Source organism: Oenanthe melanoleuca, chromosome 12 (assembly GCF_029582105.1).
Source record: "Oenanthe melanoleuca isolate GR-GAL-2019-014 chromosome 12, OMel1.0, whole genome shotgun sequence".
In the NCBI taxonomy this organism is placed as follows: domain Eukaryota; kingdom Metazoa; phylum Chordata; class Aves; order Passeriformes; family Muscicapidae; genus Oenanthe; species Oenanthe melanoleuca.
In genome coordinates this window covers 12,899,736-12,927,456 of record NC_079346.1, presented here as the reverse complement: position 1 = coordinate 12,927,456, position 27,721 = coordinate 12,899,736, and the positions used below count along the sequence as shown (strand labels likewise).

General features: G+C 36.4%; 1 protein-coding gene across 1 annotated transcript in view; it reads left to right on the top strand.

The window, feature by feature from the left end:
* CACNA2D3 (calcium voltage-gated channel auxiliary subunit alpha2delta 3) overlaps positions 1-27,721 on the top strand; it is a 372,509-nt gene that overhangs the window by 67,704 nt on the left and 277,084 nt on the right. Inside the window, exon 3 of the mRNA XM_056501471.1 lies at positions 13,725-13,841. Within this exon, the coding sequence (XP_056357446.1) occupies positions 13,725-13,841 (117 nt within the window). The remainder of the gene's footprint in view (positions 1-13,724; positions 13,842-27,721) is intronic.

Genomic DNA, 27,721 nt, shown 5'->3' with positions numbered 1-27,721 from the left:
TATTCTGAGTGAGATGTCAATGGTTCCCCAGAAGGGACAGAGGATGGGGGATTTCTGCAACCACTAATTGTGAGACAAAACTGTTTAGGGTGAAGTGGTTTGCTCTTCAAAAATACATGGTGGCAATTTGAGTATCCTCAGGCTGTTCTGGCATGAGATCCTAATGTATAGAGAGATTTTCTCAATAGGGTCATTAAAGGGCTCTAAATCTGGTAACTGATAGTTAAGTCTTTAGTGCAAAGCATGGCAGTATAAAAGGTTAGTTTGCTGAAGAATGTTTTCATTTCTAGTACTGCTTACCAGAGATCAGATATTCTTAGCATATTCTCTAGATATTCTGCATTTTCTTCAATTTCTACTCCACTGATTTATTTAGAAATATTGTCTTGTCAGGGCTTCAGGTAGCTCTTTTCTAAAATTTATCCTCTCTCACAGCTTGAGGCCCCTAAACCCTGATTTTCAGATAGTCAACCAAGTGGGTTCATGTGATTTTTCCATTTGTTGAATGTCTCCAGGGTTCAGTGGCTTTGGTGTCCCATGTGAGACATGAACTGATTGCCAGGCAAAGTCACCTTTGCTGGGGGCAAGAGGAAGAATCTCTTTCAGCTGAGGATTAGGAACTTCCTGAATCAGCAGCATGACTGGGTCTGAGAGCATTCTAGCCAGCTCAGAGGTTTAGATATCCTGTGGGTGCACTTGCTCACCTGTAAAGTTTTGCACCTTATTCCTGAAATAAAAATTCATAAGGCATCACAGTTTTGAAAGCAGGATTGTGTTACTAAAACCAGATGGTTAAAAGGGAACTTTATTTTGAATTAATTGAAGGCAAAATTTTTTTTATTAATTCTTTAAAGGCACTGAAGAATAATCCTTATTTTGACACTGAAACAAAACTGTTGATTTGCTTGATGTGCCCAAAAAGAGTGGTTGAGTATAAAGCTGGTTTTATTATGCTGTGGGATTTTCAGTTATCAGAACCCTTCCCAGCTGTGAAACTGTGAGAGGAATACAATCTTTTTCAGAGTCAGGAATTTCTCTGCAAACATTGAAAGTAAATATAAAAAGCAGGTTGTGTGGTGATAGTACAAGTTAGAATTTTAGAGCAAGAAGAAATGCATGCAGTGCATCCCTTGATTAAAATGGTCCTTGGGAATTGTTTTAATCTGTGTTTAAAAAAAAATTGTAGGTGGTGTTCTATTGAAGTCTTTAAAGATATCTTGCATCTTTTGCCAGTGGCTATTATGCATTCAGGCACCTCAGGAACAAAGAAATGACAGAGAAATGGATGACCTGGGTTTAACTAAGTAGGTGATGGTACAGATGAGGCCTGATAAGCTCAACACTCCATCTCTGTGCTGCCACTGAGGTTTGCAAGGAGATTAGAACTGTCTGCCTGTGAGGAGGGCAAGCTCCACAAATTCACTCATACATGGCAGTTCTGTAATGAGGTGATACTTCATTCCTTAAACTACTGAACTAGAACTGCACAAACAGATGTGTGCCTCTGGCAGTGCTGTGCAGGCAGCACGGGCTCTGCCGTGCCTCCCAATGCAAACACAATGTCCACTTGCCACAGCTGTGTTTTATTGGTGTACACTATTCTTTGTATGCTTGTAGTAATAAGGGACAAATTATGCTGTTGTGAAAAAGGGAAAGTAAATATAAGTGTATTCATAATGCAGGGCAGAGTTTGAAGAGGATCTAAATAATTGTTATAATTTTCAGTAGGTTAGCGTTAAAAAACTTGATGTTGGAAATTGAGAGTATATTTCCCTTGATTATTTGCATTGTGTTGTTTCACAGCAAAACTTTCAGAAAGCTCATAAGATGGAGATGTGGCCCCACTTTGAGTGTTTTACAGAGTGAAAAGCCCAAGGTCAGCTCAGACTCAGAACTCATCTTTCCGTGTTTGGGGGCAGCAGTTTTGCAGAAGCTCGAAGGATGTGGAATGACCACTGAGACCCTAATTCACACAGAGTTTTCTTTATGTGCTGACTTGTTCTGCCTGCTTTAATGGCACCACTTGTGATTTTAACTTCAGTGTATGTTAATTACTCTGCAGCTCACCAAGGTCATTGCTTTGTGGCGTGCACTGAGGAATTTATCAATTGGTTGCCTCGCAGTGACCTGTGATTGTGGTGCCTTTGTCTGATGTTCTGAGGTTTAGGGAAATTGTGTACTTTTATTAAGCAATGAAATAGTAGCAATCTGCTGATGGCAGTTTTCTGAACATTGTTGTGGAGAGTATATTTTAAAATGGAAACCTTAATTTCCACGTCTGTGAAAATGAGCTGTTAATTATAGGAGCCTAAGGTTTACACTGTACAAAAATAGTACTGAGAAGAACTTTAACACAATGAATATTAAAATTCTGTTCTTTAGAAAGCAACAGCACCCTCTTTAAAACCAGAGAACCAGTAACATCGTCTTGTTTCCTCTCCTTTAAGGTTGCTGTCTAGTCCATAGGATTAACAGGACTTCCAAATATTTTTTTTTCCTGAGAAGGGGATGCCTCTATTAGGTGCTGATTATTTAAACCTTGTTTCTTTTTCAGTTGCAAAGAAAAGGCAGTATTTAATTAACAGTTGAATAAAAAAAACTAAGCTGCAACATAAAAATATAGTTTTCATTGATAAGGCTTTCCATTATGGGATATTAAACCACACAAGGCTTAGAACATTTCTACAGGTATATTCACTAGGAGAATATTTGTACTGCAGAAATGTAATTTTATATTAACTAACAACCCAACCAGAGCAAGATCTTTTATTTAAGAAACAAACTTCGAAATTGCAGTACTTGAAAATATCAGCCAGTATGTGCATATGCTCCCAAAAACACAAGCTGCTTTCTCTATGTGCAGATAATGTAATATTTTTAAAGTGTTCTAAACATATGAACAGCAAAGATATAGTAAGGAGATAACAATATATGTTCATTTTATAATTAAAAATTTTTATGTGATTACCGTGTTCTTCTACTTACTTCCTCTATTGTGTGGAGGGAGTGAAAGTAAATTAATTACATTAGCCTGAAGGAGAGCACACTGTATTCTTTACAACTTCATAGTATTGATTTGGCTGTTATTCATGGCTTCTATTCTCTGCTATGCAGATTGATGCATCTTTAATTCATAGATACATTATCATTAATAGTGGTTTATTGACCAAGCAAAACAAAGCTGTTGTTGGGTCCTTTCTAGTGCCAAAGCTCTGGATTTTTTCTGATAAATTTATTAGTTTCTTCAGTCTATTACAGGCTCTGGAGTTAGATGGTTTATTTCTGTACTATAGGGTGATCATCTGTTTGTGGTGGTGTAGGTGATATGAATTTTTTTTGGTGAGATTAACTGTTGGTAATGTTAAGAATTCTTAAATTACAAAAACCTTCTATCTGCTCCTTTTGAGAATCAGAAAAAAGCTGAATAAGCATCTCCATGTTTGTATTTTACAGCTAACTGAACATAGAAAACTCTCTAAGTAATAGAAAAAAGAACATGCCCTGCATTTTAACTTGAAATAGATTTGGTTCAGATTTAATTTGGGCAAATTTCTTTTAAGTTTCAAAAACAGCACTAAACTGATGGTTTGTTGAAATGCTTCCTATCTGATCAGATACTGACATGTAGGTACACAAAAATAAATCTACTCTAGCTTGGTAGCCAGCTTACTTTGTGTTTAGTTTTGTGGGATTTTAGAGAGAGGAAAGAAAAGACAGGTTTGTAATACAGGTGTGAGACTACACAAATTTTTGAGTAGAGGGTCTGAATCTGGCTCATTTTGGATGATAGGTTTTAATGAAGGGGATATCATTAGGCACCTATGTACACTTAATAAAAATGTCTTGAGTTTTCTGTTTTGGAGGAAATAAGGGCAGAGAGTGGGGCTACTGTACTTCAGTCTTCTCTGCAACATTTGAAATTGCTCAGGGTTTATTTACTCTTCACAGTGATGTTTGGGAAATACCTAAGTGTGGGTACAATGATACTAAGTTTACTATTATCTAGATTATTAATTGAATTTTCATAAAAAAAGCAAAACAACAAACAAAAGAAAAAACCAAAGAAAGAGCTACAAACAGAACTCTGACTGGGATTTTGATAGCACAGGACTTTTCCTTAATGAGGTTTCAAGTGTCATTTTAAAAAATGTGAGAAAGTAAAAACTCTGTTGGGGGAAAAACATATTGAGAGCCAGATGCCAGTCTAAGAGTCTTGTAGCTAAATGGTCCAAAGAGAAAAGGGTCTGCACAAGTCCTGCTTACAGGGCATTATTTGATATCATATTACAGCCTTTCAAAGGCAGTTATTAAATACTGGATTAAGGATGGTTTGGCAGTTGAACTTTAACCCTTTGTTTGTTCACCACAGAAAGGCTGCCCATCCTGTACTCCTCCTTGTGAAGTTTTCTGGTGACTGGGAATCACATATGGAAGTGAAAAGCATTAGCTTGTGTGGCAAAACCACAAATGGTTTCATACTTCCAGTCAATGCCAAATGCTATAGTTAGGTTCCCAATTATTTTTTTTTTAATGGGTAACTTGCTGAATTCTTCTCAAGACATCTGCACTCAGACCACAGGCAGGTGGTCTGGTTTTCAGAGATGCTGAGGATAGACTGATGTTGCTGGCTTTGATGTGGCTGAGGGGAGTTCAGATTTTTGAAAACGTAATAATTTTTAATGTTTAGTGGTGAGATGAAGAATTTGGAGCCTAAATGTAGGTGCCCAAATTCAGGAATTCAGATGTTATGCTTTTTCTCGTTATTACAAGTCCCCTTTGATCTGTAGTGTTCTGACACCTGTCTGCAACCCTAAATCAATATAAATACTTTTATCAAGGGTGTACAGAAAAGTGCAATGATGAGCTAGAGCAGCAGGAATCAATGCCATGTCCTTCAGAGTGACAAACACTGAAATACAAAGCTCATTGAAGAGTTAATGTTGAAGGTACCACACAAGGGGTATCCAAGCAGACTAATGTTCATGATGGAGAACATTGCAAAACATAATTTGTGTCCTGAGGAGATTGTGTTTCTTCTTCTGAGGAACAAAACCCATTAGCAATTCTTAAAAGCTTTTGGACCTTCTCAAAAGGCATGGATATTGCTAAGCAAAGGTTTGTCTTGGAACACACACATTTTTATTTTTTTTTCCCTGCATACATTCCACTTTATTTCAAGTTTTCTTGGCTGCTCATTTTATTTTATTGCTCATTTAGGGGCAGCATGAAGGGTGAGAAGAGAACTATGTAATTTTTCTTAGATGGAAAATAAGTGTTGTCTAATAAAAGTCAATAGAAATAGCAAAATCCTGTACAAGAGCAAGGTGTAAGGCAGGCAGAGGTTGAGGGGGGAGCAATAAAGAAAGAAAGAAAGAGACATTCAGTGATAAGAGGAGTGTAAAGAGGAAAAAAACTATTCCCAGAATGTCTGATTGAAAAAATTAGTTTGTGGTTGTATCCTGTGACCTTATAGCACAAAATGAGCTCTCTGTTTTGGCTGTTCTTGTTTCCAGCTACCATAGAGGCTTTTGGAGAAGACTAATGCAGCTTTGTGTACAAAAGAAAATGTAGTATCTCATCAGTGCTGAGAATTGGTAATGGTAGTGACTTGTCAGGTTCCCTACTGCTGAATCTTCAGTGGCCTCAAGTTAATGTCCAGGGGGAAAGGATTGCATTCCCAGATTGCTTCAGTGTCTTGTGAGGAACAGATTAGTTGTACATGCTTTTAATATACTTACTTTCACCTGAAATGTAGTGAGGGCTTTGCCCTGGATGAACATGACCTCTGGATCATGTTTAATTCTGCAGATTTATATGATAGGTGTTTTGTTCCTCATGCAAAGCAGTTCATGTGAAATAGTGTAGTGAGTTATCAAGAGCAGCCTTATGGAAAAAGGAGTCTCCAGGGCAGTTCCAGAATGTTCTTTTTCAGTTTAAATGAGGGCTTCATGTTCTTTTCTAAAATAGAAGTAAAGGTGTGGGTAATTGTGTAGACAGCTTCTGTGAAATATATTTCCAAAGCAGCTTTTAATAGCCTTTGTTAACTGGCTCTTGAAACATCCTTGCTGGCCTGTGCAGATGTTTCAGGTGTCTGAAAGAATTTGCAAGACAATAGTTTGCTTTTACAGCTATCCTCAATTATGATTAAATTCATATTCAGCAAAGCAGGGGAGGTGACCCTCCTGTAAAAGGAGTCCCAAGTGCCCTTGGCCGCTGCCATGGGGCTCTGGGGGCTGCAGGATGGAAACCTCCCCAGACATTTGTTACTCTGTTAGCACTGACCAAAGCATGTATTTCCAATTTCTGTTTGCTTAGAATTAGATTGCCTAGCTAGTTATTTGGATCACCCATTTGTGGTGATTTTTTTTTCCCCATTAGCTACTTCAAATAAAAATTAAAATACTGAATTAATCTCTGAGAGCAAGCATTTGAACCTCCTGGAGTGTGTTGCCTTATTTTTTTATTTATTAGATGTTATAATTTATGCATCACCAATGTGACTGCTTTTCTAAAATTGTATTTGTGATGAGAAGTACTCTATGGTGGAGCAGCTTTTATCTTCCCCCACTTGCTCAGCTGTTTTACCCATGCTTGGATTGAAGACTCTTCCAGTTAATGCTGTTTACCTGGTATTCTTGGTTATATAGATGCTATATATGTTTATATCTAGATATATCTAGATAGATAAAAACATATCTAGTTGTGAAAGGTTCAAAGTTCAATGCTGCCTTGTGTAGCATTTCCCAGATGGGGCAGAGGAATGTTGCTAAATCAGGAGTTGGGCTCTTTGGTTTTGATGATTATTCAGCTTAATGCTTTAATGGATTTGGTTTTGTAGCATTTACATATATAGCCACGAGGTAAAAATAGGTCAGAATTAAATATCTTTGTAAATATTAAATATGCTGGGGGTATAGTGCCCTTGCAGTGATTTCCATGTGTAAATTATTTTGCAAGGAAAGCAGTAACTATCCTCATCAGTTCTGCTGATGATAACAAATTTCCTAGGATAGCTGATCTTTGGCTATAATATACCAGGTACAGAACTGAGTAGCTAATCACAGTAAAGTAGTATGCAAAAAATATTTTAATATTTTGTTTTTAAAGTGTATTTTGTGACGTAATCAAACTGGACTTTGAGGAAACAAGAGTTCCTCAGACGCCAGTGTGTGCAAGAGTCAAATGTGAGGGGCTAATCCAGAGCTCCTAGGAGCTGTTTGATGAAGTGAGTGAGAATTTCTCTGCAGAAAATGAGTGTGCCATCACACTGGGCATTGCTGATGGATTTCATCAACACAAAGAGGTTCAGGAGAGGTTAATAGGAGTGTGTAATGTGGTGTAACACAAACTCTCAATTACTAAGGAGTTCTCTGATGTCAAGGTGAGGAGAAGTGTGCTGTTGTGACTCATCTTGCCATGCAGATCACGAGGAAGTTAACAAAGTTGACTGTGGCTTATGGAGCAGGGCATTGGAAGAACAACCAAGAGAGCTTGTTCTCTTTGTAGTTCTGAACTGTTGTGTGACATTGGGCACATCACTGCATTTAAGGATAGCCCAATATTCTGTCCTACGTGGACATTTTGATAGATACATGCTTTATGAACTTTTTGAAATGCTGTGGATGAAAAACTTTATACCAAATCTGAACTAAAATAATTTTGTTCAACAACAGAATAAAAAAACCATAGTTGCTTATTTAGTCAAGGTTGCTCCACTGAATGAATACATTTTAGAGTCAGGAGGACCAGATAACAGCATAACAGTGGCACTCTAAAAAACCACCCCACCATGGGGTCAGTGTGATAAAGGGAAAATACAGGATCTTGTGTGAATAAGAGATTCACAGCTGAGTCTGTTGGAGGAGTGCACCATCTGTATTTGGTATCTCTGCTGTGCCTGTGCCATCTGAGTACCCTTCTGCTCAGTGGAAAAGCTCAGACTCCCACTCACATGCACATGTGATGCTGGAGAAGGTTTTTTATTTGGCTTCCAGTCAGGTTTATTCCAGCAGTGCATACATGGTTAGTGACCCTCATCTCTAATGAGGCATTCAGAGGCTGTGCTGGATATTTTAAATCTTCTGCTGGGAATTGCTGAACCATCTCCCACATGCAGAATGGATCTGTGCTGTATGGCAGAGCACTGCAAGAGCTCATGCCACATAACATTTGAACTGTCCCTGGTTTAGTCCCATCAGTTTGAACATGGATATTGTCTTATAAAATGCTGTGATAGACTTCCCAGATGAAGAGTAATTTATATTTGTTTTGATTTAAAAGCCCAAAGCCATGTTTTGCTATAGTCCCTGCTCTGTGTATAGCTTTTTTTAATTTCAACAAAACTGTTAATGGGGTAAGGCAGCAACTAAAGAGACATTTTGAGTTTGCTCCATGTATAGGGCAGGTTTTGGGTTCTATAATTTAACAAACCCACAAAACCAAAACCTATATAAAGTGCAAAGAGGAAGAGGTGTTTTTAGAAGACCTTGAATGAATGACATATAAAAAAATTGTGCATTTGTGTTAAAGAAAATACATGTAAAAATTGCTATACATTAAGAGGAGCATAGAAAAATGAAGGGGCTTAATATGTTAGATTGTAATGAAGAATAGATTATTGACAGAAAAATGAATTTCTTTATGCACAGAAGAGTAGTTTATTACCAACCTTCTGATCCCTACAATTTAAAAGAACTTGACATAAAAATTCAAGTCTGCTTCAGTTAGGAAAGTCAACTTGAGTGATAAATTAATGCATTTAGGGGTAAAGAATATGGTCACAACTGTGGCATAACTTTTGACTCTGTAACTAAAGAAGCTGCTCTAAGAGCTGCAAATTGTATCAGCTATGAGTTTTTGCAGCCTTTCAGTCTCATTAATTAGATCTGATTGGTGGAATGTCTCAAATACAGAACCAAAATAATTCTAATAAGTTTGTTAACTCCTGTGGCCCTTCAGTCCAGCAGTGCCTCTCTGAAGGGAGCCACTCTTAGGACCTGCATGGCAGAGGGAGTGAAGCAAGTCTGAACAGTTCAACCATTGCATAGCACAGCCTGTCTGCTGGGCCAGAGATATTAATTGAAATCAAAAGCTGGTGATTTAATCAAAAGTGTATGTTTCTGCAATCTCAATTTACATTCACAATGTTGAAGCTTGAACATCTGAAAGTGGTTTTTTTGAAAATGGCATGAAGTAAACACACTTTTAATTTTTTCATGGAAACAACGGATGGATTGGATATTTGATCTGCCATTTGCATGCTGGTTCTGCTTTTTCATTAGAAAACATAAAATGTATATATGCACATATATTTTTTACATGCCTGTGACAAAATCTCTCAAGCAGCAACATTTGTGAAGTGTGTGCAATAGAGCTACAAATGCACCTCAGAGGCAAATAACAGTTCCAAATATGCAGCACAGAGAGATGACTTTTAAAGCATTATTACAAGATTCCGGTTGAATTCCTTTCTTTAATCAGGATGGTAGTGGTATTTACTGGCTCTGAAATTCCCAGGGAGTGGGAAGAATTTTCATCAGAAATGTGTGTAGTGTTCTGCAGATGTCCAGAGCAACCAGAGCCCTTTTGAAAGCCTCAGACTAAGGACGGTGTGCACACGTGTAAGTAACTGGAAATATTTTTGTATACAGAACAAAGATGAATACCTTGATTTTGATAAGACTTCATAGAAGTAGATACAAATAGGAACACAAAGACCATGTTTCTCTTTAGAATAAAAACAAGGAGAAAAATTTCAAGCTGTAGCCGAGTCTTGCTTCAAGAGTGGGTTTCTTTTCCTGATGGTCATTCAAACTCTGTGGGTTTTGGTGTGGTTTGGCTTTGTTTTGGTATTTGTGGGGTTCTTTGGAATTTTTTTTTGCTAGAACTTTTTGGTTTGTGTGTGTTTGTGTTGTTCTTTCAGTGCCAAATATTTAGGTTGCATTAAACACGTCTGATCTGAGTTTTGTACAGATTGTTTTTTGGTTTGTTATTTCTAGATGATAATTTACCAAGAAAAAACCCCCACACCTAAACCAGTGAAAAACATAAAAAGCATTAAGGGTTCTGACAGTGAAATACTGTCTGTCTTTCCCTGGTGCTTATGTGAAATGATCTGGCAAAACAGATACTGAAGAAATAATGTATTTTTTGTGGGCTTTCTCAAATGATAAATGTTCTTGTCTCTTTAGAGAATTTCTTACCAAATGTTGATTTTTGCAAGCAGACAGAATCAGCATTTCAAGCATTTTTTTTATAATGCAGCAAATCAGAAGTTGTATCTGCTTCATCTTCTAGACAATTGGAAATTCAATTATCAGAAGAAATTTCCAACTGTGACTCTAATATTTCATGCACTTTTTCAAGCAAGTCAGTTGTTTATAGCAAAGTTCCAGCTATTTTCTCTCCTTTTATTAATGATACACACATATTATTGCCTATGCTAAAAATTATGAGAATTATCAGTATCTCTTAATGAAGTAAAATTAGGGACTATTGAAAAAAATTAAGGGTTAATTTTTTTTTCTTTAAATAAAACAACAATTTTATCATCAACTTCATTATTTTTAAAGGGAAGGAAAATGGCAATTTAAGGCAGTACAACAAGATAGTTTGCAAGTCTGGACTTAAAAGGCAAACCTGTCCCAAAATCTTGGGGTTTTTTTCACCACTCCTTTTGCTTAACTGGAGCAATAATGCCATGCTGCTTTCTCAAGACGACATAAAAATAAAATAATTTTACTTAAAAACAAATTCAAATTTATTTCAAAGGGAGCTATGTCTTTGCTGCTTTAATTTATTGAAGTTAAACCCAAATTTAATGTGTAAAAATTTAGTGGTGGGGAAAGGATGAGGGCCTGGAGGTCAGACAGTGTCTGCAGTGAAAGGAAGAGAGTGCAGTATTAATGATGGCCTTTGTTGAGGTTTATCGTGGTTTTGTGTTTTTTCACTGTCCTGTGTGATACAGGTTTTTTGCATTGATAGTTGTTGCAAAATCAGGTTCTTTGCAGAGCCTCAATCCCCAGCATCCTGCAGAGTGAGCCCTGGAGCAGGGGCACACACACCCAGCTCAGGCTGGCGCCTCTCCCCTCCAGGCAGCAAAAACAGCTGCAAGTGTTTTCAATCAACATAATTTTCCTCTTCTAGGACCTTCCAATGATGTCTGAAAAAATGATAGAGGTGCTTTTTTATGGCACTGGAGTTCTGAATATGAAATACACATTACATAAACCTCTTGGTTTCCAGGGTCTTGCAGACCAAGCAAGCTCTCCTGGTTCTGTTGCAAATGTTCTTGAAGGTCTCCAGCAATTGAGAAGACTTGCACTGTGCAAAATGTGGGATCTTTTAAATAGATCTGAAATAATATCTTCTTTTTCTTCCAATTTATTATTTTGTGTTGGAACTTTGGAATTCGAATTATGAAAAAATGTGTTTATTTACTATGAACTGACATAATTATAAGATCATAAATTAGCAGTTAAGAAATCATTCACTCTATTTTGAGTGCAAGTTATTTTTAGTTTTCAAAAGCACCAGATACTCAACATTGAGAAGTGTGGCTTTTTAATTTGCTTTCACAAGAGCCTAACAGACCATGTGGTAAGATTCTGTGTGCCTAGAAAATGCTGTGGATTTCAACAGTACCATTCAGTTTTCAGGCAACTGCAGTGAATAATTGCCTGGCTTTCTTCACTCGATGGCAAAGCTTAAATCAATAAATCTGATGACCTGAAAGCTGTCTCTTCAAGTGATGCACTTTAGAATACATTCTAAAAACTCAAAGGTCGAGTCTAAAGGAAACATTTTTATCAGGAGGTGATGTGTTGAACATCATCTGTGCAGCTGGAAATAAGTGATTCAAATTTGTACTTGATTTGTCTTAAATTCTCCAAAGCTTTTAATCCTGTGGGGTGTAGACAGACATTGACATCATTAATTAACTGGCACTTTTTTCAAATTATGAGTGTTTACTGATGATTTACTGCATTTTACCATGGTATTTGTTACAATAGCATTTACCTCTCTTGTCTACTGTGTTCTTGTATTTTCTCCAGTGAATAAAAAAATAAAAGTCTATATTTATATTTTAAAAAAATCGCTTTTATCTCTAGTAATGACATAAATGGATTTCAAGGATTTAAATCAGAACTCTGTTGATGGTATCTAAGTGCAGATCAAAGAGGGGAAAAGCCCAAATCTCCTTGCCTGCCTCAAGGGAGAAAAATGCAAGGGGCTTGTTTGAGGTTACTTAGGTTGCTAGATTGCCATTGAGATCTCAGACTAGAGATTCATGGCAGGTAATAATGTGGAAAAATGAAATTATTGCTGAAATTACATATGTTTGAAAAATTGCCCTAGATATTTACTGACATTTATATTTTTAACTTTGTTCTGAAATTGTCTGCAAATTATGTTTTATTAAATATTGCTTCATTATCAAAACATTCACACAATTTTTATAGAGAAGTGTAAAACTTAAAGGAAGTACAAGGTGTCAGTCTACCTTGAAAATTAGTTTTGCTGGGGGAAATGGGTACAACATGTGCAGGCATTTACTTAACAAAAGAATCCTTTCTTGCATCTTCAGCCAGGACATAACTGCTCCTGACTTATTCAGTGTTTTGAACATTTTAATATTATTCCAGGTGCTTTGAACCACCTTATTCTCCATTGTCTGTCTGGATTTCTATGAGAAACATCATTTATTCACTCAGATACCATAGGTTGTCCCAAGAATCTGCTGTGGAGTTTTGGGAGATATTTTTGGCACACAGGGCTCTTTGGCAGGAGGCAGGTGTGCCTTCCTTCTCCCTCACTGTGCATCTTTGTGGTCAGGTGAAGGGTTTGGTGATGGGCAGTGATTAGTTAGATTAAATTACTACATGTTTTAGAGAGAGAGAAGCAAACAATAGCAAGAGTGGAAGCCAACAATTCTTAGAGTACAGGCTGCAGTGGAGTAACATGGGGAAGAAGAATGTCCTCAACATTAAATTATTTTTAATAATTAATTTTTGCAAAGCTTCCTTGTATACACTGTTGAGGGAAAAAAAGTGTTGATATGCATAAAATAGAGGATAATTTTTTTTAAATATATTTTTTAGTGCTTAGAACTTCTGAAAGTTACATTGTGAAATGAGGTAATGCTCATCATGCTGGATAAAGGAAGCTTTGATGCTTGTGTTGGATGAAGGCTCTTGTTCATGTGCTTTGTTTAGGCTTTTCTTTGCATGAAAAGTTAAGCATGTCTAGATAAGCCTGTAGTGGAAATACTCATGATGTAAGCATTGTAGAAAACTTGTGGAATAGGAATCTACAGGAAGTTCAGCTGAGGAGGAGGAATCTAGGTTGCTAAGGCAGAGGGATTGCCAATCATATCACTGTTTTTACTTGATTTTTGGAGGAGATACAAGGTTTTCTTGTTACTTTTTTGGCTCTTGTTTAGTTGTGGGGAAGAGTAATTTAAACATTGTGAAGGGGAGTTATCGTTTTCCTACAGCGCATGAGATAAATATTTTTATTATTTTTTAAATGGACTTCTGGTTCTAATCCAGTTGTTCTCTCCCCATGACAGCATCTTGGCCCAAAGCAGCCTGCTGTCATGCAAATAAACATCAAATAAATGAAGAATGTCAGCAAAAGTGTAATATAAAACGAATAATTAGTTGTCAAAATTTCAGCTGGTTCCCAATGAGTAACTTTTCCCCATTTTTCTTTTCTTCTTCCAGAAATACAAAGAATATGAGAAGGATGTTGCAATAGAAGAAATTGATGGCCTTCAGCTTGTGAAAAAGTTAGCCAAGAATATGGAAGAAATGTTTCATAAGAAGTCTGAAGCCGTACGGGTAAGCAGCAGATCAATCTGCTACTTCTATGATGTAAAACCAAATATACAGCTTAGGCTCTGCTCTGAAGGCTGTACTAGCAATTGAAGGTGCTGAAGTGGAAATGCTAAAGCATTCAGAAGTATTTTAGGATCACTGTTCAAGAGAATAGATTTAAATTATTTATGCCATCAATAGATAAATGCAAGAATGTGCAACGAGATTAGGACTACCAATTTCCAGTGTGAGTCTGGAACTCATCACTTGTGTGCAGTAAAACCCAAGTGCCTATGGTTAAAATGTTGGATTTTAAAATACCCAACCAAAGCAGACTTAATTTCAGTGCTCACTATTATAAAAATAGTGTTCCAGGGAAGTGTCTGAGTTCAATAACTGTCCTTTAGTTCAGAAAAACATGCAAACACTTCAAATGGTAAACACTTTAATTGTGGTGAGTACTAAATCACTCTTCAGGCAGCTTATTAATGACCATGAATAACTAAACAGCTCTCAGTATGTCTGTAAGTTTTTGAGCATTTTTCTTTTTTTGTTGTTTTTTTTTTCTATCTCCATTCAGATCTTCCTTTTGTAATAGCTTTGGTGTTTATTAAACTTACTGTAAAACCAAGAAAAAATTTAGAATTTTATGTTTATTATATCAAACAGGAGTTTGCTGTAACGTGTGTTCTAAAGAGTAAGCAATCTTCCTGCAGTAGTTTTCCTTTTGCACTATTCTTTGCCAGAAATTGAGGTGACTGCCTGGAGCAGTAGCTCCTGTGGCATCACCCTGTCAGCAAACTCACAGGACATTGTGGTGATGCTGTTTACATCAGCTGCTCTATTTCAGCCAGACTGAGCTGCTCAATTGAGCTGAAGATTCTCATGTCTGCGCTGTAGAGCTGGAGGTATCACCCGAGGACAGGGATTCCTTTTGTGTGGCTGAGGATACAATTCCACCTTCAGCCTTGTATTATTTGTTAGGGTGCAAAAGAGAGGAAAGAATTTGGCTACGTTTAAGAGGTTGAATTTTCAGGACTGGCAGTGAAGTAAAACATATTTCAGCTTGTAAAACTGAGCACACTTGGCAGGGAAGCAGAGAAAGACAATAAACATGGAACCCTGCAATGCTATTTTTACAGTGTGTTTTTCAGAGGAAAAACTACACTTTAATATGTGTGCAACAGCTTCCAGAAGCCTGAAGATTATTGACTTGAGGAAGGGGGAGGACTCTTTTCCTTGTTTCTTAGCAGAAAAACTGCTCCCCTGAGATGATAATGGGAACAAAGCATTCTTGGAGCAGCACTTGTTTAGAGCAAGGAGTGACCAGCGAGCTGCACACTTGGCTGGCGAGGGAATAGAATTCCAGCAGTGAGGAGAGCTGCTGGGGAAGAGCAGTTTGTGTCTCAATTAGAGATCATAACAAATGTTTACAACAGGTTTGGTCTCTTCACACAGATGGTGTTTTTATCCAAGGAGGAAAAAAGTACAGGATCAATATAGACCACCCTGCTCTGAGTAGAAACAAGCCCAAATTCTGTGAAGTTAAACCATGCGTGTAATCTTGAGCGAATGGGTTTTAGTGCTGGAAAAAGTGACTGAAATCCAGAGCCTGCTTTGGAAGGTTTCCATCTTTGGAAAGGAAGTAAAAATGTGGTTTGGACAGGGTTACTTCTTTTAGGAAATTATCTGTTTAGTGTACTTTCTAATTAAGTTCTTAATTTTTGCATAGTTATACAAATTGGTCCTTCTTGATGCTAGGGGTGTAATGAGTGACCTGTTCTGGTAGTAAGTAGTGCTTAGTAATTTGCACCTTGAAAAGTACAAAATCCTTTGGTACAATGCAGGTTTTGCACATTCCTTCATCACAACTAATTTTTTGTCATAGGGAGGGAGGTGAGATGGGAATTAGAAAACTCCTGTACACTTAAGAGCTCTGTTCTGTCCTGATATTGGATCATCTTGCCTCTAAAATACTTGAATTTTGATGTAAGCTTTTGATGGAAACTTGTGCAAGAACACTGAAAGGTAGAATTCAGAGTAATATGCCAGGTATATTGATGGTGATGTTGGAGGAAGTACTAAATGAAGAATACCTTAAAAAACACACCTCAGCCTTAGAAATAACTGGGACATGATTTTGAGGCTGCAAATCCACGGGCTCAGAAAATGTGTTCCAGTATTAGCCCAAACTGTACCTTACACCACTGAGTAAACTATCATCAAGTAAACACCAAAATCCATGTTGATTAAAATGTTTTATCCAAAAGCATTTTGGGTTAAACATACTTCTTCAGGTACCAGCAGATGTGGCACTCTGAATAATATTCAGAAATTCGTAGTACATGAAGTGTTTGATTTGTAGAAAGAAGAATGACCTGGATATATAAAAGTAGGATGGCTTGGATAGGCCTCAGGGTTTTGTCTTTTTTTTGTTTCTAGTTCTGCTTGATGCTTTCAAACATATGAACTTATTTAAAGCTACTAATCACATGTGAACTCTTTTCCCTCTTCCCCCTTAATATTCTGGATGAATTTTTATCTTTCTGTCTCATCGCTTTTCATAGTGATTAGTTGGTTCAGTGTGATTTTTATCATATTCATTCCCTGTTTGAATTACCCTTCAGTATGCAATTATCCTATCATAGATTGTCCTATTTTTGTTCTGTCAGATACATAAGATAAATGGAAAACTGAAAGTACTAAACCAATTATATAACCTTTTGTCATCTACTTACTGATGGAAAACCTTGCAGCAGCATTTCACCCCCCTCCTCCCCAGTGTTCACTGTTTACCTTGGGTTTATATCACTTCAGGATATTCCTGTTAACCATTTCCTTCCTAATGCTGCCCTACCTGATTGAATTTCAGGCAGCAACTTCATATTTTATTTTGAAGTATTTGTGACATGAATTAGTTTAAAATCCCTGAGCTGTGGTTTTGATTCAATGCTGCTGGTTTTTTTCTATCTGTGACAAAGGTAAATGTATCCATTTACTTTTAATATTATGATGCTTGAGATGGGAAAAATCTTACTGCCCATAAGGTGGCAGGCAGAGAAATGTTTCCTGCACTGTTCAGTAGTTGTTTTAACTTTACAGCCAAACACAAATAATCCCTTGGAGACCCTTGTGTAGTCTGCTGTCACTTGAGGTATTGCTGCTTTTCCTGGACTTCTAGTTATTTCACTCATAGGAAGTTTGCTTGATCAGTCTTAGTTACCTGTGATTTTTTTAAATATAATTTTTAGAAGTTTTTATGATACTTCTGTGACTTTACTAATTTGAAAGTGAACAGGAATGAAGCACTGTGACATAACTCTCAGTAACAAATGACCATGGCAAAAAACTTGATAGTGAAAAAGAGGTGGAGTTAAAATTGCTCATTTGGTGCTTTTACTTGTCCTAGTTGTTGGCATATTGAGAAAAAATTGAAGGCTAGAGGGAAGGGAAAAAGATAACAAAAGGAAAGATAACCAAGTTATTTTTGAATATCTTTATAGTTGAAAACCTATTATTATAACTTTCCCTTTATACTAAAATTTTGATTTGCATTTATATTTCCTTGCAAATAAAGAGGTGCTATAAAAATGATTGTTGATTCACTGCTAAGATGGCAAATGAAGTGTTAAGGATGGTCTTTCTTTAAGGCAACTACACTTGCTGCAGTGGAAAATGCAAATAAGAGTCTTCTTTTTATTAGCTTTTCCTACTATAGCTACCTGGTATTCATTGTGAAGCTGATTCTCATTATAACTGTACTGTGAAAAGTAATTGCTGTTGTACAGTAATTCAATTTCAGTGCATTCATGCATCAGTAAACCAGCAGGCTTTATCTGGAGAAACCTGGGACTCTAAAGCTTTTTATCATGGAATTCCACATGCAGACAAATGTTCTTCCAAGGAGTAGAATATCAGCATTTACATTTAACAAACATTTGCAGTGAAGAGAAATGGATTTTTTTCCAGTGATGATTTTTACACCAGTCTTTAAGCTTTTTTTGACTATTAGGATGGTACTGTTTATGCACAGTTAAAGTAAAATCTGTGTTTGAGATGTTTGTGCTTAGTCACATGCATGTGTGATGTGCACATTTTAGTTTGCACATGTGTATTTGTGGGGGTACAGATCTTTAGATGTGCATTTTGGTGTTTATATGTGCAGCATCAGCAGGTGATACTGTTGTTTTTCTGCACATATATGTACATATATATGTAAGCACAATATTAAGCAACATGTTCTGCACTCAGATAACTCCAAGCAAATACTGGTAAATTGGTGCCCTAGTCAATAAATTAATTTTTATTTAAAGTGATGTGTTAATAAGTGCAAAATGAACTTGATTTGATGAGCACAAAGGTCACGGCAAGTAATTAAAAGTTGAATTTGAAAGTTGCTGAAGTGTAGTTCTTTATCCACAGCACTACAAAATATTTCCATAGAGTATATGAAAGCTCAGTAAAAAAATCATACTGAATGCTGTAGTCAATAATTGTAGCTTTTATTTACAAACCACCTCTAAGTACTTTAATCTTTCCTTGAGTGTACTTGGAATTTAACTCATTTTTAGTGTGTAACTTAGTGGTGAGTTCATTCCTATTTGATGCAGCAGTGAGGAATATTCCAGATGAATTTTGAACTGATGTTTTGTTTTTTTTTGGAGACTGTTTTAAATATGCACTGGCTTGAATACCCACTGTGTATTTTATTGCACTGTATTTTCATTCTGATTTTCTATCATTTTGATCAATGCTAGATCAGGAATGGCATTCTTGAGAAGAGAAGCAAACAATCATTCATATTTTATATTCATATAATATAATAGAAATAGATCTTTAATGTCAAAACATATTACTTTTCTAAGCTCACTATTTGAAAGATAGAAAAAAATAAGTTCCTTCATTGAGCTAATTTGCATCTGTAGAATTAGAAGAAAAATGAATATCACTGTGTACTCTTTACAGCTGCAACTCAATGGGGGCTGTATTGACCCCTGTTTTTTTTTTTTTTTAAATATAGTAAGAAAGGTTTTTTTTAATCTGTAGATGGAAATTAAAAGAAGAACCTCAACATTAAGTTTATAAAATTACTGAGGGAAAAAATTATAGATGGTTGTGGGTGGAAGGAAATTACAGTGAATCAACCCAGTATCACTATAAATAGTTTTAACTGACAGAATAAAGACATAATGAATAAAGGAGAAATGGCTACAGTTTTGTTAATTACTGCTAGCAAATTAAAGGTTTTCAGCAATATTTTTGTATTCAAATTTAGTATTTTAACTGTAATTGTTGCTGTTTAATTTTGGTGTCATTTAAACTTGCTTGTAGTTTTTCCTCATTTCCTTCATGTGTCAGTAATAAATTTGTGTTCTTGAAAGTGTGAAGAGCTTTATTTTTACTTTTTTGAAAATTAGAATACATTGGGAAATGAAAAGATGGATAGCAATCCACTGACAGCAGAGTGTTCAATAGCATAATACATAACCTTGATAGTTGTAATTTGGAGAATATTTAAAAGCACAGTAAATATTTTTCTTCCTTATTGCTGTTGGGCTTGAAGATTGCTTTTAGTAAATGTGTAGAATTTAGGGTATTCAACAAATGAGGGATTGGCAAACCTATTCTAGTGCAGATCAACTAAACCCCACATTGCTGCTTTGCTTTTTAATTCTTTGACTTTCCCAAGAAATTTATGTATTTATAAACAGATACTGCTATGAGTTCTGAAAGGAGGGGAAAAAACCAATTTTTATTGGAGTGTGGGTGGGCTTGTTTTGTCCTTAACCTTGATTCCCATCCCATGGCTGTGGTGTGAGAGTTCAGACTGTCAGATGCATTTGCTAATAAACAAGAGGAATGAATGAGATGGGTACAATCAGTTTGCCTCATACCTGCCCTGTGTGTGCAATGGAATAAATATGGAATAAACAGCTTTCATGGCAGTTAGTTTTTCTATCTGTAGACCTCTCTGAATCATAGCAGGGAGCCCAAGTGCATTGATTAAATATTTAACTCTCATATGTCCTAAAACCCAGGTTAGCTGTCAGAGCTGGTGGGGGGGAAGAGGTGGAACATGAAAAAACTCAGTAGGGGAGCATGAAAAAAAAAAGCAATAAAAAAACCAGTGAAAACTTCAGGGAGATGTTTCAGGGAATATGTGTTTGCCAGGATTTCCAGGGAGTCATGTACAGGAGGTGCAATATCCAGGAATTCCTGCTCCCAGCTCATCACTGCTGGAGCTCTGCAAACGTGGAACTTTCACTGTCTGGGTACAGTTTGAAAGAAATATCTACAAAAGGTAAAGGAACTTGAACTGTCTTTGGATTGTATCTGTCTTTAAAACCCTGGCATATTTGTGTGCTAAAAGAAAGCAGAGACCATGGTCTAGTCAGTCTTAGGAAATTTAGTGAATTTCTTAAATCAAAATTTAGAAAAAAGTACTCATAAAATAAAAAGGAGGAAAATTAAGACTTGTAGAGAAAACTTCAAAGCATTTGCTGCTGGAGACAATTATAATGGTCTCACCTCCAGTGCCAATAAAAGAAGGAAAAAGTATTTAAAGATGCTGCATTCAACTATGTAGCATTCATTTTCACAATTCAATTTCACAATTTGTTTTCACAAATGCAGGGAGGAAATCCAGCCACTTCACAGATTAATTCTGTATTAGACTTCACAGCAACAGTATATAACATTCAGTTTTTGCAATCAACATAAAACAGTTCTTCAGACAGCAGGAAAAAGCCAGTAAAGTAGTTTTATCCTTCTTTCTTATCAGTCTTTTAGAGTATTAGCATATTTTAGTGCTTTACGTTAACATTAATTATTTTACTAAAATTAGTCATATTGTCCAACTTTCTGTTCAATGTGGGATTTAAACTAGTCACTTCAAATAGTAATGTTTTAATTAAAACTCAGTTTCACTTGCACAACTGTCATCTCCTCAATTTTCAATTAGGATTCTGATCTCATATTGTGAATATGTATCATTGAATCTATTTTTTGGAATTATAAAAATAAATATTGATACTTTTATGTCAAAGAAATGATAGATGTTCAGTGTCATATCAGTTTTAGAGGGTTTATTGATACCTATTTTTAATTGTTTATCAGCATTCTCTGGAGAAGATGCACTATAACTTGCTGTTCATGTAACATTAGCTGTTTTCTGAAACCTTGTGCTCATTTGCTTTAGTGCTTAGGTAATAAAAAGATCTCTTCCTTTAGAGATTGCTCTGTCTGCATCCATGCAGAGCAGGTTTCCAAGCTGCTGCCTCCTTTTTTCACCCCATGAATGATGCCAGCTCCTCTGGAGCAGGAGGGAGCAGCAGTGAGAGCCTGTTAATAGCTTCCTTGGAGGCATTTAATGAGTGGTCATTTATCAATATTTTGAGGAGGAGAGAGACTATCATCTCTGTGTGATTCTTCATTTTGAAGTGCTCAGAAGCATTTCAGTGAAAAGAGGTGTAAAGAGCATTCATTAATGTTTTTTATGAGCATTAACTCTTCCCCCAGCTCTGAGATGGAGCTTCCAGCTGGGGTTGTGCTAGGTCAGGAGTGTTGGCTCAGCCTGACCTGTCCCTGCAGCACCAATGCATGAGAGGAGCCTCCTACACAGATAACTGAGGGCAAATACCCCATTTATCCTCTTCACTCCCACCTTTCTTGAGTTTGACTCTAGTGTAATTAGGTAGGAAGAGGTCTGCTTAATCTAAAATATTTCCATTTTAGGTGATTTTTTATGTCTCCAGCAGCTGAATATTTATTCCAAACATGCCCAGCAGTGGTCAGCGTGTTTCCTTGCTCTCTCACCATTTGGATTTTTAACATCTACTGCTTCAAAGGTTATTCTGTCTCATCTTATTTTCTCTGGACACTACAGTTTCTTTTATTTTCTAATTTGAATAGAGTTATACTTTATAGGTTTATACAATAAAACTGCCATGCTCCTTCTCCCAGCTGAACAGTTTCTTTAAGGCTGGAGAACTTGTAGTCTGCTTTTTAAGCTCATGGGCTCTCTGATCATTCCAGGGAGCTGCTGGCAAGAGTGGGGGTAAAGAAACTTCCCAGCAGCTCTGAATTTCAGGTGGTCACAATTTCTGCTGGAATTAAATCAGAATGTCAGGATTATCACTACTGGTGGTATGTGAAACTGTTTTGGGAGACAAAAGCAGGCCAACAATGAGATGATGTGCTGCTTTTTTTTTTCCCCCCCTGGAAAAGCAGGGGCTTATTTTGAAAGTGAGTTAACCAAACATTTGGTTAATATTCTTGTCTTGAGCTGTATTTTAACAGCTGTCTGAAATACAACTGCAATAAAACATCAGATTTGATGCTGTAACTAGAATTTCTCATGTTCAAAACTAATCTTCCTTTTGATGAGTACCAACAAAAAAAAGCTGAAGTTTTATTTGCTAGTGCTAGATTTCTGGATTGTCCTGTACTTTGATGTACATATGATGTACACTACTTTATTTTCTCATGGGAGTGATGGTGATGACTTAAAACTGTATTGAACCATCTCCCCATTTGGATGATTTTTAAACTGCAGCTGTTTAGAGAAATGGTCTAATTACTTATAGGTCACTTCAGATCTGGTATTTTTTGTGTTGCTGGGCTAGATGTGCTTTGCTGTTGCATGCTAGAGGGTGAAGCTCTCCCCCCCTGTGTGATCAGTTCCTTATGGATGGTCTCTGCAGAAAGCTGAGCTCCTGGCTCAAACCTTGGGTGTCTGAGAAAAAAATATTTCAAATCAGTAACCTGAATCTCTAGAGCTTCAGTAAAATACAAACAAGACTTAAAATTCCATTTTTCTAGGAAATAAAGCAAAGTAGCTCACACATGGCATGTATTGACAGATTGGAGATTTTGCTGGACAAAAGGACTCATCCTGAGTCTTATAGTGCACAAATTCTCTGGTACTTCGGTCTGGAGACCAACCAGCTTTAGGGCTGACAGGAGGGGTGGAAAGACTTACTGAAATAATAGGCTTGCCTTCGATCAATTTAACTAATTGATCAAATTACACTTACAATTAAAATGTTAATGGATTTCAAATTACTTCCAAAGATGGACATTTCACAGAAATGTCCAGGCAAAGCTTTCCATGTGCACAGCCAAAAGCATCCTGATAGATTTCTGTTGTGGATTTAGGATTTGTGGCAGGAGCAGCTGAGTCCCACAGCTCTGGCAAGAACTGCTGCACACTTGAGAGCAGGTGCAGAGCCTGACCCTGGGCTGCAATTTGCTTTTCTGTTTTCAGGAGGCACAAAGTTAAATGCTGGGTGGGGGGAGCAAAAGTGTGAACTTAGATTTTGTGGTATTTTATGTTTGGAAGGAAGAATATTGTGTAGCTCACTTTATCCCAATCACTGTGTCATTTGGTTCTGGGGCCATGGTGAGAATGAGTATAGTCATTTATTTCAGGAGCATCTTGATTTCAATGTCATGTAATTATGCCACATTACCTTTGGTATATGTTTTAAAATTATTTGCAGTGAAGGGAACAAACAATAAAATATAGAGATCACTTTTTAATTTCTTTTACCTCCATATAAATAGATACACAGCCATGTATTCTTGGCCCAAATGCATTTCTCTGTCATTTAAGCTAGCACAGCATATCTTGGATGATTGCTTCTGGTGCTGTGCAAGTACTCCAGGAGGACAAATTGTTTGAGTAAATCATAACAAAAAAAAAAAAGGTGTTTCATGTAAGAAATAAACAGTTCCAAACTAATACTATAAATTGAAATTTTATTGATTAGTCTTGGTTTTCTTTAATATAAAGTTTAAATTACAGCAATCATTGTGGCACAAAGCACTACAGAAATGCTACATTATAGAAAAACCCTGTGCCCTGTATTTTCAATGGGTCATTTAAGAGCAATAGTATGTGCAAGCAAAAGGGAAAGGACTGCTCTATACACATTAGTCTTTGTTTTAAAAGAAGCTGGAACTGGAGAAGCAAGGTGTGCTGCAGCAAAAGGCACAGCAAAATCTGTGAGCAGAAAAAGAATTAGTGAGCATTTAGAGATTTCTTGTAGCTTCACATCACCCTGGCCAGGTGTGTCATAACATTCTACACTGCAGCCTCCCCAAAAGGATGACAGGGCAACATTCTGGACATCAGAAAAAAAAATATCAGAGACTTCTCAGGTTAAGTCGTGAATTCTTAAGTGTGAGGATAAGAGATTGTTTAAAACCACTGTAACTGGTTTGGCACAGGTTAAGGGAGAACCCTGGTAAATGTCTATTGTTAAAAATTATTGGCTTATATTATAATTTTCCATTATATTGAAAATACTGGGTTTTGTCAGTAAAATTGTACTTCTACCCCTCATTTCCCATACCTTGTAGTGAGATGGTAATTTAACACTTTGTAAATGTGCCAGTAAATTAATAATTCTTGAGTCATTAATTTTGCATTTATCTTAATAGTGTTGCATCTATGGATATTTATGGAGTTTCACTTTCTTACACTTGAAAAACATTGCTGCGGTGTTATTTTTGAGATGGGTTTAAGAAAATGAAATTATCTTAATGGAAATATTTTGACTTATAAAAATGAAAATTTTGCCTTGATTTGCAAGTTAAGCACTTTTCATTTAAATGCCACTAGGAATCATGATAGAAATGGGAATAACTATTTTCCTTTTGTTTTTGGATAACTCCATGCTCATCATCTAGTAATTAAATACCTAACCTCTTGATCTTTATTTTTCACTGAGGTTCAATTAGGAATTGGATAAATTTGTAAAAGATGAGTCAATAGGTGGCTAATTAATATACTACCATTAGTACTTTTCCTTTAAATCATTAAGCCCATAAAACACTGATTGCCATAAGCTGAAATCGTTCACTGAGAAAACAGACAAAGGCTTTTGTCCTATTTCTCAAGTTCTTTACTCCAGCAATCACAGTAGGAGAGAATTTGGGAGCTCTCCTGTGTCTCTGTGCTGGCACTCATTGCTGAGATTCTGAGAGTGACCCAAAAAGTGGAATTTTAAAAGTTATTAGATGAATGCCATGTTTTTGAAAGATCAGGTAGTTGGAGCTTATGACACAGTTCTTTGGGTGTTGCTATATTATTTTTAACATTTAATTTAATATTTTATTTGAAAAAATAGCTCCAATAACAATCAAATATTGTTCACCTCTTTTAGCCAGACTTACCTCTCTGTAGGACAGACAGTATCCTGAATTCTGTTCCTGGCTGCAGGTGGCAGTTCTGAACTTTTCCCCAGTACCTCCTCCTCCACTGGAGAACACAATTAATTGGGAGAAATACATTTTATTTCCTCATTTCTCTCCTGATGACTATAATGGAAGATACCAAATAAACACTCCAACACATGGCTTGTGGTTTTTCATGGCTAAGGAGGAGGCCTGGATGGCTGGGAAGCTGCAGCAGTGCAGATTAGTTAATTGTTTTAGGCAATTCCTAGTGACAGTGTGTACCAAAGGGTTTTTTGATAGACTTTTTGAAGCCAGAAGCTATTGTAACTCTTGCTTTTGGAGTTTCATTGAAATTATTTAATTACCTTGGCTCCTTATTTTTTCTTTTTTTTTTTTTTTTTTTTTAAGCATATGTTCTCATTAAAAAATATTATAAAATTCCTGATCACTGTTTTGTATCTTTTGTTCTGAACTCCAAGGCAATTAATTTGCTTGTTCCATGCTGTATCAGTACTGTCAGACACTTTCTACTCATATCTTGTGTGGTCTGGCTGTCTCCTTGCCAACATTTGCTACTTTTAAAAGAATTTCTCCTGCTTTTCTAATATTTTATTGGATGTTTTAATTTTGCTTTTTTATTTTCTTCCCTCTTTATGTATTTATCAATATAATGTATCATATTGGACTTAAATATTCATTGTGAGCATGTGAGGAAAACACAAAGGGTTTGTTTTGTGATTGACCTGAGGTGAAATTCCAGAAAAAACTTTCATTTCTCTTGTCTGAGTGTGCAGTTTAAGGAGCCAATGGCTGTAAGCCCTTGTGGTGCTCTCTACTTTCAGTGGGTGTGTTTGCAGGACTGGTACCTTTCCTTGGCAGAAACAAAGGCAAGGGGAACTTCACAGCTGTCAATAACAATGAAAGAGATAAAAGGTCACAAGATACATTGTGGTTATAAATGAAGTATTTATTTTGAAGGTGAGGGTTTGAAAACAAGACTTCTTTCAGCATGCTAGAAATGATGATTAAAATGGAACCAGTTAAATTAATTGATTGTAGCTAAAGCTAATTGGATTTTCTTCTGCAAAATACTCAAGACAAAGGCACAGTAGTTTGGTTTAGTCTGGTAGCACTATTTTTTATATTTTACCTATCCCCTAAGAGAGCCACCATGAAATTTGCCATGATTCCAGACCCTCCCCATGTCTACAACCAGGTTGCTTTAATTTCTTTTTGCACTCTAAGTTTATCAATACACATTTTAAGCTTCAATTACTTAAGAGTTGTGCTACCACACTGGAAAAGTTTTGGTGCAACAAGTCACTTATTATGAAAAAACATTAAGAATTATTGTGTTGCAATAAAGGAAAAAAGAATAGAGCAGTTTACTAGAATACCTTAAAAGATTAATTTGCTGATGACTGGATTTGAAATTGGTTTTTGTTATGCAGGTATAACCCAGATTGAGTTTTGCAAGACTTCTTTCTCTATATATGTGGAATATGAGTGGAACAAGTGTGAGTATGTAGTTGTGTCATCATAACCTCTGATGATATAGTCAGGTGGTGACACAGAAAAGGATGTGGTTTTATTACAATACCAGCAGAGAAATAGAGCCTACTTTAAAAATGATTTAAAAGTAAAGTACCAAACAATGGCTTTTATATTATATGTTCTATATATATTAGATATATATAGATATATATTAGATATATATAGATATATATTATATATCAATATATTATATATAACATTTTTATGTTATTTTTTATGTTTTTATGGCACATGTTATTGTGACAACCTGGCCTGTGTGTTTTTACTGTTGGTAGCTCATTAGAATGTGGCAGATAAAGGATAAACATCAACTTCTGCAATTGCAAAACTGTACAAGTCCAGCTGCCCCTGCTGAGGCTCCCCTAGTTAAAGGGACATAGGACTAGTCAACAGAATCTCCAGGTTTTCTAGAGGACATAACTAAAATGTTTCATCAAAAATGGCAGAGCTAAGCCAAGTGTGGAAGCCTTTCCTATACAATGCATGAATGAATGAAGTCTGCCATTGCTTCGTCCTGCAGCAGAGAAGATGAGAATTGTGGTGCTTCCTTCCACAGACACAGAGTGATCCTGCATTATCCTGATCATGCTGTAGAGCAGGACTCAGGAGGATGCTCAGCAGTTCAGGTGTGAGTATAATGCCATTCTGGAATTCAGACTTGGCACTTGTACTAGTGCCAGTCCTGGGGCAGATGCTCCACTGACACAGCCCTACACTTGCTGTGCTCCCACACAAGATAAATCCACACTGTTCATGCAAATCTTACAAGGCAGGGACCTCATGGGTGCTGATGTGGATGGTGTACTTGATTTCTGGTTAATTTTAATTTGTTGAAGTAAGTCTTCCAAGGCACTTACAGGGCAAGGTAAACTCACAGACATTCACTCATTGCAATCCCTTAAAAGTTTAAAGCTCAGATGTAGAAAAACCTGTGATGCCATATATAAAATATATTCAGATTAAAAAATAAAAGCAATTTTTTTTTTTCTTTACATTACATAAAATACTTTTTTTTTTTTTTTTCTTAATAGTATAAAAGAAAACATCTTGGGCAGTAAATTTGGCTGCTTTTTCTTTCAATCTATGTGTGTGGTGACAAAAACCAATTTAGTTTCAAAAACTGCTTAATCCCCTGCATTCAGCCTATCACAGTGAACATCTTGACTGAG